A 12,163-nucleotide genomic window follows, 5' to 3' on the forward strand; every position below is an offset into this window, starting at 1 on the left:
ATCAACACCAAAGTGCACTATGTTAGCTGTTGTTAGCAAAAAGGATTTCAGAGTAGGTTGGAGGAGTTCTTGCCTTACCTTTCCATTCTGTTAGTGTTGGTCCGATTTAATGTGAAAAAGGTGTTTACAGAAGCGTGAAGAACACAGTGACTAACGAGATGGTTCAAAAGTTTACAGTCAGAAGCTTAGCTGCAAATTAAGGAAGCATGGATGCAACATGCTCGTCTGTGCTAACATATTAGCTTTATACAGTTATATTATGAGCTTCACAAGCTTCCCATGCCGTTGCTGAGCTGCACTGTTTACAGATTATTTTTGCATCGACTGGAAGGTTCTTTAAAGAAACGCATGCACTCTAAAAGAAATGTTATAGAAGCTGCAAAGTGTGGAAGACCATGGGTGGAAGAAACACAGTGCATGTTTGCCTTTGAGTGCTCATCGTGTGTCCAATAAGAGGAATTATTGTTTTTTATTTGTTTGTTTGTTCCTCCTTCTGCAAGCTGCATTTTTAAAGCTGAACGTGACATTTATCATAACATCAGTGTCTGAATCTTTCTCGGGTTTCTGATGTAACACAGTTTGTTCTTGTGATCGTGGTGATGCATCGTCCGCCCAGTTTAACATGGAAAGCTACTGATGTTGAATCGTCTGTTTCAACCATCACTCGTATGTCCCGGATGTTAAAGACATGAAAAGATGTCAGCGTTGCTCGTCTTCACTGGCCTTCCATACTTAAGCAGCGATGTATTATAGCTTGTCTTACTTCTTGTAGTGCAGTGTGTTATCTTATATGGACGGGCTTTGTAATATTATCAGTTTGTAAACAATACTTTAAGCTGCTGCTCAGAGTGCATTTCTAAAACATGCAACACAAAAAGAGGCAGAATTACAGACTAAGAGACGGTGCACATCACACACATTCATAATCGAAGCTTACAGAAAGTAAACACAGTCATTAAAAAACAACAGTTCAGTTTTTAGAGTCAGTCTGAATGTATTAGGGCCACACGGGGGAGGAAAACCGAAGGGTGATCCTGAGCTGATGATCAAAGAAATCAAACAGACTCGGGTGAAAAATCAAACTAAAACCTCAGAGATAAGCAGCAGTGGTTGGCCATTCCTCTCAGCCATGCACGGTGGCCTCTTATTATTAATATCAAATCAACTGAAACACACAGAATGGACCAAATGATATCATGTACACCAGCTGTGGAAGTGAGAGAAATAAAGGCAGTGATAACAAAGGAAATGACAAAAGGATGGGACTGTGTGAGCCTGTGGAGAGTCAAGGAGTGTGTGTATACCTCAGTAGTCCTATTGACCATCATCTGTAGCAGGATGGGGGAGGGAAAGATCAGTTCAGTTAGGCTGCGTCACAGACATTAGCTCAGCTGTGCAGACTACAGAGGACGTGGCTGGAGCTGCTCAGTCCTGTCAGAACTGACAGCGCTCTCGTTTGTGTCGTGGCTCACTGTAGCGTCAAATAGCTAAATGATCCGTTTCTTCTTTGACTACTTCTTTAATAAAGCACAAATTCTGTGAACCACCTGGAATTAATACGATGTTTTCATAGTTTAAAGACTTTAATGACTGAGGAAAGGGTTGGGAGACAGGAAAGGCACCGTGCTGCCCCCTATCGGGTCGCCCAGTCCGACCCCGGACAAAGTTTCGGGAAGCGTTCTGGGTCAGTAAGTCAATCTTCAGCCTGTTGTTGCCTCTGAACTAACAAGTTTGCTTTCAGCTCGTATTATATTACAATATTACTCTCATCGCTAGCATTGAGCTAGCTTAGCATTGGGCTAGCTTAGCATTAGCATTTTTGCTAACTTTTCTGACGTTCTTCCTGAAGTAAAGGGAAGTGACTTCCTACTGTTTCCTGTGGTGGTAGCTTAGCATTGGGCTAGCTTAGCATTAGCATTTTTGCTAACTTTTCTGACGTGCTTCCTGAAGTAAAGGGAAGTGACTTCCTACTGTTTCCTGTGGTGGTAGTTTAGCATTGGGCTAGCTTAGCATTAGCATTTTTTACACCTAACCCCATTACAATGTTATATATAAGACATATAATATTCTATACAAGATCACATTGTTGTATTGCTGCCCAGATCATACAGTTGTGCTGAGATCACAGTAAAAGGCGTTACTGTATAAAAATAATGCACCGCTTTCTGTTATTGAGAACATTTCACTTCGTTTTCATAGCATATTTAGTAATAACTACATACATGATCATCGTGTTGTGTTTTTCAGTATCCGAGTAACTGTAACTACTCGAGCTACTCTCTTCTTTATGACTCATGTTCAACATGGCTGCATCCCAGCAGCAGAAGCACAGTTTAGTAGATGTGTGCGTGGAGCCTAAATAGACTCTATAGTGTTGTTACATAAGAAAATCACTGATGTTTCGCTGATATATGGAAAGATCATTTTCACTCCAGCCACGTCACTTCAAGCTGCCAGCCGGCATCAGAGGAACAGTCGTAACTATGAACTCGAGATCCAGCCACAACAGTGATTCCCATCAATATTAAACGGACACTTTAACCCTTCCAATCTCTCGCTGATGGTCAGACCACCGTGTGCATGCAATCTTAGATACGACCACCGTACAACCTGCAGACAGTGGCACACTCCATGCAGTGGACAGTGCTACGCTTAGACACCGGTGCAGCGAGGAGGAGGGTGACGAGAGGAAGAGTGCGAGAGGCGGTATTTAAACAGAGAGAGGGGAAAAAGGGAGAGAGCCAGTTAGTGACGTGTGAAGCACAGAGACACTGAATGAGACAGAGGACAGAGAGACACACTGATGCAAACACAAACATCTGAGACATATTTATGCAGCTTTACTGCAAATATCACGACAAAGACGCTGTCTGTCAATGGTGGAATAGATATCTGTCCTAGAGTGATCAGTGTGATAATGTGCAGATATTGTTTCTCTGGGCTTTCCTGACCTTTGAATCTAGGTGAAGACGGCTCTGTTACACGACTCAGAGTCACTGAGGACACAATCTGGTCACTAACGTCTCGGTGGTCAAAAACATTTCCCACCTTCAGCCTTGATCTGATCCACTGGTAATATTAACTTTAATAATCACTGTTTAACTTCAGCGTGGATCCTGTTTACACACCAGGCCTCGTACTGGAGGTGAGCACCATCGCACTAACAAGCAGAAACATTTCACAGTTATGGGAAGAATTATCATTGCTGTTGGGAACAAGAAGCACGCTGTGGGTCATCATCAGGACCCCAGGTAGGTAGGAGCATCACTGCCGTGGGTTCAAGCCTGTCTTCAGTTATTCTCTGCAGAAATGCCCGTCGATCCCACACATCACACATCTGCATTATTCCACTCGCCTTGATGAATCTGCCACATTCCCACCTACTCATCTATTTGGGACTATGACAGAAGAAACAGGCCCCTGTGATTATACAGAGAGGATATAATGAGGCGTCTCAGCAGGATAACTGAAGAACAGGTTCAAACCTCGTGTTGGAAAGCTAGAACCACTGTTACACTGTCACCTTCATGGAGCTACAAATAACCACAGATCTGCACAAACACAGATCACCACACTCACTGGACTTCTGCACATGCCAACACTTAGCCAAAATACTGCATGGCCATACCTTCGACTGGACATCGGCGTTGTGGTCGTTCTGGAGGAGCAGGGCTGCTGATTTGGTGTCGTCTTTACGAGCTGCAATGTGCAAGGCAGGCAGGCGCACCTTGCCTTTCGTATCATTTTCTAATAAGACAGACACAACCTGGTTGTGGCCCTGCTGGAGCGCGATGGCCAAAGGGGTGAAGCCATCCTAGAAGAAGGCAGACGGACGACCGGTTACATCTCATTTAAAATAAAAGTTTAAAATACACTGCTCAAGAAAATTAAAGGCATTTAAACTTCAGTCTGTCCAGTTAGGAAGCAGAAGTGATTATGAGTCCGTTTCACCTGCTCCGGTGTAAATGACAAGTCAGTCCTACAAAAGTGAGGGTTGTGCAGGTGGTGACCATTTCGCTAATGTCCTCATCCAGGCACAGGAACACTGACATTACACCTGAATCAAATTTCAGCTGCACAGGTGGACCAGCTCCTCCTGGACGGCGTGACTCCCGGCAGTTGGAATTAAGAAATATCCTGAGATGGGACATGTTCCTCAAAAATGAACTGATGCACATGTCTCCAGCACTATGCACCAGCTGGCAAAGATACGCCTCCTCAGCCATCACTGGCAAACTGTCTTGATGGGTGATGTTGAAGCACGATAACATTTGCTGTCACCAGACTCGCTCGTGTTAGTGTGAACCTGGTCTCATCTTTGAAGACGATGGGACACCAGCAGCCCACCTGCCAGTTCTTGTGTTTTCAGGTAAAATTCACACACAGTGTTTTAAACTAGCTGGATGCAGTGATGTGCTGATTAAGAGTTATGATTCTCATAAATCCAGGAGAGGTGGCATTAACACTGGAATCTGTTACGGCCCGTGGCCATAGCAAATCTGTATTAGCTGCTGTGCTGTGTCTCTTTCCTGTGTTTTAAGAATCTCTGCAGGTCCTTCCTCTAATGAAGAGCAGTGGGCTGCTGATTGGACCATGGAGCACGTGACTGGGTTCAAAAAGCTGCTCTGACAGCTGCCAGGAGAGAGACTCAGACCTGGACCTGGCCTCCAAATTCTTTGTGTTGTGTATGTGTAGGCGTGCTGCTTGAGAGCCGCCAAACGTGTGCAGTCCAGTGCCTGTGCGTGCACAGGCTGAAGCGGTGAGCCGCCTTTTCTTTTGAACTGTTTGCTCCTGTTTCTGGGCTACGACGCGAGGGGTAGCTATTGTCATTGTTTCTTTCTTAGGGTTGAGCTAGTTTTCTGTGGCGGGACTTCGTTGGTTTTGTTTATTATTTTGGCCGGGGTTCACCCCAACCAATCACAGCAGATGGCCCCGCCCCTCCCTGAGCCTGGTTCTTCCTGTTAAAAGGGAGTTTTTCCTTCCCACTGTCACCAAAGTGCTGCTCATAGGGGGTCACATGATTGTTGGGTTTTCTCTGTATGTATTATTGTAGGGTCGACCTTACAGTATAAAGCACCTTGAGGCGACTGTTGTTGTGATTTGGTGCTGTATAAATAAAATTATTTGAAATGATATGACCTGCATTCAAATTCATCTTCCTTAAATGTATTTATCATGTATCAACGCTTGGTTCCACGAACACTTTGAAAGCCTAAGAGGAGACTTATGATTCTCACTGAGAGACTTGAGGTTTCTTTCTTCATGTGGAACAGCAGAAAGTTAAAAAGTGATCAAATCAGTGGAAACATCACATTAATGTTGTTTAGATTACTGCATAATCTAAACACACTCGTCTTACCTCTGTAGCAATGCTCTGGTTGCCTCCATTCTCAAGCAGGTATCTCACCACATCCAGGTGATTTTCTTGGGCAGCCATGTACAAAGGAGTGAATCCATTCTGTTAACACAAAGAACCAAGCATATGACAAAACGGGTAAACACAAGGAACAGTTACACCACAGCTGACTATCTAACAGTGATGAGCGGCAGAGTAACTTTCAGGAGGATTACACGGCCTCAGCGTCGAGGCTCACCTGAGACTGTGCGTTGATATCAGCACCACGTTTGCTCAGGATCTTCACCACGTCAGCCTGGCCAGCCAGAGAGGATATGTGGAGCGCTGTGTTTCCTTTCTGGAATCAAACACAAACCATAACAAGATTATTAGACAAATATCTGCATGTCTTTGTAAAAATAAGCTCAGAGTGCTCCTGACTGAATGCTGTTGTGTCCTTTACAGTTATGTCTAGTCTGTCATGTGCACTGAGATACAAATAAGCACAGTATTTAATTCACTGCTGCTTCAGATCTGATTACTTCATGAATAAATATAAGCAGGTAAAAATCTATGAATATATCTGAGAGTAATCTGATCCTGATAACACAGCATGGACCACGGTGAATGATGACCTCACATCATGTGATCATCAGCTACACTGTAGCACTGACAGAGTTCAGAAACCATGTTTGCACTTTCTCTGCTGTCCAATCAATCACATGTTCACGAATCACAACTTTACATTCATTTTTCTTTAAAACATTTCTCATTTCAAAAACACAGACTCTCCTTATTTTACCCTCAAACACACTCACTGTGGAGCAGAGACGTTACAGCTGTGTACAAAGACTGAAAGCCTGTTCAGTGGGGGTCTGTGGGCTCAATGCCTTCCAGGCTTAAAGTTTCAGTGCAGGGTGTCAGACCCCAGAGAAAAGTTCAAAAGTCACGAAGCTGTAGGTCGAGGATGGTTGAGGTGCTGTAAATCCTGCATGTGGTGTTCACAACACTTTAACACACGTGGGTCTAGCCCAGGACCCACATGACTCACACTTTCATTGGTTATGTAAAGTTAACTTTGTGTTTACTTCTTTGTTTACTCGAGTCAACCTACTGATTATTTATTATATGACCTTCTCCAAGTAATGTGTTAAGATGTTAGCTTCAAATTCAAATTCAAATTTTATTTGTCACGTACACAGTCATACACAGTACGATATGTAGTGAAATGCTTGGACAACTGCTCGTGACCTAAAGAGAACAAAAAAGGAAAAGGCTATGAATAAGATAGGATAGCTTTACTTATAGCTTTACATACACACGCTGCTAAAAACCCTCCAGCCAACAATACAAACTCCACTGAGACTCTCTGTATGTGTGAAATGAGCTTACCTTTGTGGCTGAGTCCACCGCCGCACCCCTGTCCAGCAACTCCTGGACCAGATCTATGTGCCCCTCCTTGGCTGCCAGGTGCAACGCATTAAGACCATTCTGGAAAAAAGACGTCAGACGTGAAGACCCGAGGACAACAAAGAGACACGCTTCCAAAGGGAAACAGAAGGTACTACCTCCTCGTCTAGGTCCCCCACTGAGGGTGCCTGCCTTTCTGTCTCTGCGTCCATCGTTTGAAAGTGTGAAAGGCTTCAGCCTCACATGGACTGGCTGACTCATACAGTTGGATTAGATGTTGAGCCATGTTATGCTGATGTGGATCAGGTCCAGCTCTGGGTACAAAGTTAAAAATAGTTGTGTGTGCGTGTTTTTAAGTTGTAGGTGTTACTGTATTAATACTGGTTTGTGATGGAAACTGTAGATATATATTCTTAGATTACGTTTCACCTTGTAAATCACTTCTGTTAATATCTGGAGTGCACGAGTGGAGCAGCTGTGCAATGACTCAACAAAACTAGTGGGACAAACGTGGGAGACCATCGAAACTAAGGATTAGAAAGTGACACAAGGTTCATTGTGTTCATCATCATGTTCACTTACAGAAATGCTCATGATATAAACACAGCATGTTACACACTCTGACTCTTGCTGAGGAAACTTCCACAGTGTCTTAAACACCAGAGCTTTCTATAAACATAAAGCTCCGACTGCATCGCATCGATGGACCAAACAACCTGCAGCACTTCATAGTTCGAGTCCAGACCTGAGCTGAGCCATACGTGTCTAATGTGAACATGAATACATGGATACAGTTTCTGCAGTTACGTTGGCCTATGTGAGAGCCAATAACCCGAGCATCAGTGATCCTGGTGTCTGCTATTCAAAATGTTTGCCACCACTAAGTGTTAACACAGGGAGGTGCTCAGAGCTGAATCCAAATTCTCTTGAGGGACTTACAGGTAAAGGAAAGCTGGTTTGAGGAGCACCAGAGCAGACTAAACACACCTTTGGAGGGCACTGAAATGTAATGAGGTTGTGTCCCTTCAGTGTGTTGACGATGGTTACAGGGACCAAACAGCTCATACTCCCAAAGCACCCACCACACCGTGGGACATGGTCCAATGCTCTAACTCTACAAAACAAACGCACACGTCATTCCTCAGCACGCTTGAATATCCTCCACAGAGTAAAGAGCTGGTCCACGGTTCCAGGACCAAAACCTCCATGTTCCTCCTGACGCTTTGACCAATGAGCTAACTCCCCTGTCCAAAGCGCTGGGTCAGACCTTCCCAAGGAGGCTGAGGCGTGAGACCCCCCCAACCTCCGCTCCCCCTTTGTTAAAGGTGTCCACAGACACAGATGAAAAACGTATTCCTAAGTATTCCTTCCACCACCAGACGATATCCACCTGAAGTCAGCAGCACCCCGTTACACAGCATGTGACCAGTGCTTTCCCTCCTGATCAGCCTGACAGTTTCCATTGTGAGGAAGTCTGAAAGTCTTCTTCAGTGGCCTCACTGACCTCCTGCTTCAACTTCTGCTCGAGCTGCTTTCGCTTTGCCGGCTGGGACCCACCCGGGCTCTGAACAAGCAGGCCATTCCTCCCAATCACACCCTCCAGGTCACCAGCTCCTCCGGTGTTGCTGCCCATGTGAGGACTGAAGGCTCTCAGTAAGATGGATCATCCTCCCTTGAGCATCCCAACCAGAGGCTATGAAGGCCGGGTACTCTCCCTGACCCAAAGGCACAGGGACCAACTCTCTAGTCCAGCGGTCTCCAACCTTTTTTGCGCCATGGACCGGTTTATGCCCGACAATATTTTCAGGGACCGGCCTTTAAGGTGTCACGGATAAATACAACAAAATAAAACTAGTACCGGTACTGAAAAAAAGACGATTTATTCATAACACATGTGAAAAGACCCAGGAAAACCGAGTTAACGATAAAAACGATAACAAAATAACGCTGAAAAACCCCTGAAAACCAGACATTTCACACCTGAGCCTCAACTCTCGCGGCCCGGTACCAAACAACTCACGGACCGGTACCGGTCCGAGGCCCGGGAGTTGGGGACCGCTGCTCTAGTCCACCAGGTAAAAACCCCACTGTAAACTTTGTAAACATTTTTTTTGGAAGTCTAAAAATAACCACTCCATTTTCACCCCCACTCCTATCATCAGATAGCCCCCTGAAGCTAATGGCCATCTGGGACCCCTATACAAGGTTATATAGGTTTTCCACAGCTGGTTAAGTCGCAGAGAGGAATATGCATTTCAGCTTTAGTCCTGCTGTTTTTGAATCACTTGTCTCAAACAAATACGAACGTATGCAGGTAGGCAGCCAACAGCTTTTCCTTTTTTAAGACGCGTGGCCAATCAGATTGCAGAGATGAATGGTTTTCGGTTACTTTTGCCCAAAGGACAATAACAAAGTAAAGGATATCAAATAGAAAACAGTTCTCTGAGTTAATAATCTCCTGTGTACAAACATTTAATTGCATCTGCTCGCTTCTTTTTGCACTTATGTTGAGCATCTGCTGATGTTACAACAGCCCATGACCTCAGAGAGCCCTTTCTTCCTGTTGCACCCACCCACCCTTTGTCCTGCTCCATGACCGCTCCACCCACTTCTCCATCACTAACATCTCTCGCCTCGTTTTGTCCACAGCAACTGAAATATGCAAAAACTTTTATAACTTTATGTTGGGTGATACTTCCTGGAGGGTTTGTTGGAAAATGTAACTGTGCCAAATCCTCTGAATGTTCACATTTGACTGCAGAATTGGCAAAAATCAGCCGTAAACTTTATCGAGGTCCAACCCTGAGCTTCTGCTCATAGTCGGCTAGTCACAGCAGCGAGCGCCCAGAACCTTTCAGTTCATCAAATCCAAGGTTTGTGACGCCAAAAATCACACAATCTACAAGGTTTTACACAGTGACACATCCACAGTGTGAGGAGCAGACAGTGATTCAGCAGCACGGTTCAGTGTTTGATGCTGGATCAATGACTCGTTTGTAGAAAGCAAGAGACGAGCATTTGCTGCATGTCTCTTGACATGGATACAGAGATGTTCACATTTGACTGATGTTTAGTTTTGTGTATTTACTTCAGAACATTGAAGCTGCGTTTGGCCTTTGCCACTCAGTCAAGTTCTTGACAGCAGCAGCAGCAGCACACGCTACGAGAGAGACACAGTGTAATGTCAAATGTCAAAGTGATCCACGCCAACGTCACGCCAAACATCTTCACACAACATGGACACCAGCCAATCTTCCATTTCGTGTGACTTCTGTTTACTGTGTTGCTCATTATGACCGTTGCCAGGGCAGGACCGTTTACGTCCTATCAGCTTTCAGTGTCTCATCCACGGCTGGAATCCTGATACATGAGAGCAGATAATGACTGCACCTAAATAAAGCACTTCCCTCGGATCAAACTTCTCCCTCACAGGATTGAAGGGACATTATTTGATTATACAATAACAGAAGAAGGATTATCACAACCTGCTTTGGAACAACCCAAGAAGGATTCATGTGTAGTAAACAATAACAACAAGCACTGGGCTCATTATTTTTGCTTGTTTGTCCAACGCATCACCAACAGTGCTGAGACGACACAGGCAGCAGGGGGCCTCGTATGTGGGAGAGAAAGGCAGCAAACACCTTTAAAACATACGGGTCACCTTTCCAACCTAATGAGCTGCACATGGCAGGTAACACCTGGAACCAGACTATGTATAGAAAGGGGCGTGGCCAGTGGATTTTGAAATGCAAAGATATGTGACAACATGCTAACTCGCTCCAAGCTTACATAACAACAGTTTCAGGATCACTGTTGTGGGGCGGGGCAGTGGTTGTGAGTCACCACTGACACGGTTTCCTGTGACAGTGGGCCAAATTTACATTGTTTATTTGGTAAACAGGTAAATATGTGTGACCTACGAGCCGCGGCAGAGCAGTCAAAGCGGTCTCACCTGACAGAAACAAAGAGCTCTGTCTGCCTGATTGGTACCACAACAACTATGAAACTGTCTCCTGCTCTCTGACGTCAGCGCTGCTGAAATTCTGATTGTGTTTAGAGCCCACAGAAGCTACTTGGTGAAGTTTTGTGCTTAAGCTTACAGACTCTTGCCATTTTTAATTCTTACAGAGAAGCCAAATCGATCAGAAACACCAATTCAGAAGAAACAATCAATATATTAGGGATGCACCGATACCCGATATCGGTGCATCCCTAATATATTGGCAGTTGGACAAAAAGTAAAAACTACCCAGCATGCACCAAGGCAAAAGCCTGATGGATGTTCTTTTTTGTCCACACTGTGCAGCCATTGGTGTAGATAGACAGCAGATCTGCTTGTGTGGATGTGTCTGCGTTTTCCTACCTGATTGCAGGTACTGATGTCCACGCCCCCTTTCAGGTATTCCAAAACCTTGTCAACGTTCCCCGCTCTGGCTGCTCGCAGGAAACTTGTGTTACTGTCCGACTGGAAGAAACAGAGAAGAAGCACACTTTACAAAGCACATACTTGATTGGCTGCCTGAGAACATCGCACACAGACTCCTGTTCATGTCTAATGACGACACGAGGCCCCTGGAACGCCATCCTTGAACGCCATCCTTGAACGCCATCCTGGAACGCCATCCTTCAGTAATTATGTTTGCATTTAAAGAAACACACCTAGTCTGCAAAAGGCTTTTGTGCCTTCATCAATAGCAATGATCTATTTTTACGTTTTCCATAAGAAGTCTAAATTATTAGTGCCAAAAATCACACTGCACAAAATATCATCAGTGCATTTGCACCCCTGATCTTCCTCAGTGCGCAGAAACGTCCCTGCTGTGAAGGACATTCCCTGTTCTTGGATGCTGATGCAGTTGGAAACAGACCAGCACTGTGAGGAGTGATTCAGCATTTTCCTCCACCAAAGTTAAATCAAGCTCTCTGCTCCTGCTGCAGAAAAACACTGCTGATGTGTGCTGCACTCAGATTGTGTTAGAGGAGTTCAGGGGTCAAATGCAGCACCAACACTGCTGTTTCTCTAACACTGCTTGTTTTCAGGAGGAGGATCTATTGTTAGCCATCAAAGTTTGCCGAAGAATTTGAATGACAGCCGTTCATGTGCATAGACAAGTGAAGCACAGAGAGCACTGCAGCAGTGAGACCCGCTTCAGACACAGCCTTGATGTTTCCAGCTCACCTGCAGTCAACTACCACCTGGCTACTGCAGGGAACTGCACTGCATCACTTTTTCTCCCCACGCCGTGCTGGCGTCCGATCTAGAACTAGTCCCGATTTCATCAAATCAAATATTCATTAGTATATACGACCCAGAGCTTCTCTCTACCACAGGGAAATTAAAGCAACTTACTATCTATCACTAATAAAATGATATATCACTGTAAAATATATTGTTAACACTTAAATCTGTGTTGC

The 12,163-nt window shown here is 44.8% G+C and overlaps 1 protein-coding gene across 19 annotated transcripts in view; it reads right to left on the reverse strand.

The window, feature by feature from the left end:
- ank2b (ankyrin 2b, neuronal) overlaps positions 1-12,163 on the reverse strand; it is a 152,624-nt gene that overhangs the window by 56,629 nt on the left and 83,832 nt on the right. For 15 of the 19 annotated variants that reach the window (XM_086284934.1, XM_086284948.1, XM_086284935.1 and 12 more), the window contains exons 2-7: positions 11,112-11,213; positions 6,728-6,826; positions 5,595-5,693; positions 5,360-5,458; positions 3,629-3,814; positions 1,305-1,328 (exon numbers count right to left, since the gene is read on the reverse strand). In XM_086284934.1, coding sequence (XP_086141060.1) covers positions 1,305-1,328; positions 3,629-3,814; positions 5,360-5,458; positions 5,595-5,693; positions 6,728-6,826; positions 11,112-11,213 — 609 coding nt within the window. Of the gene's footprint in view, positions 1-78; positions 1,267-1,304; positions 1,329-3,628; positions 3,815-5,359; positions 5,459-5,594; positions 5,694-6,727; positions 6,827-11,111; positions 11,214-12,163 lie in introns of those variants that run through there. The other 4 variants (XM_086284950.1, XM_086284949.1, XM_086284932.1 and 1 more) reach the window with 2 other exon arrangements.

The sequence above is a fragment of the Aulonocara sp. 'chitande type north' Nkhata Bay genome, unplaced genomic scaffold (genome assembly GCF_057382095.1).
Source record: "Aulonocara sp. 'chitande type north' Nkhata Bay isolate Kocher_YH1m ecotype deep benthic unplaced genomic scaffold, A_spYH_male_GT1.1 unmapped_scaffold_20, whole genome shotgun sequence".
Lineage (NCBI taxonomy): Eukaryota > Metazoa > Chordata > Actinopteri > Cichliformes > Cichlidae > Aulonocara > Aulonocara sp. 'chitande type north' Nkhata Bay.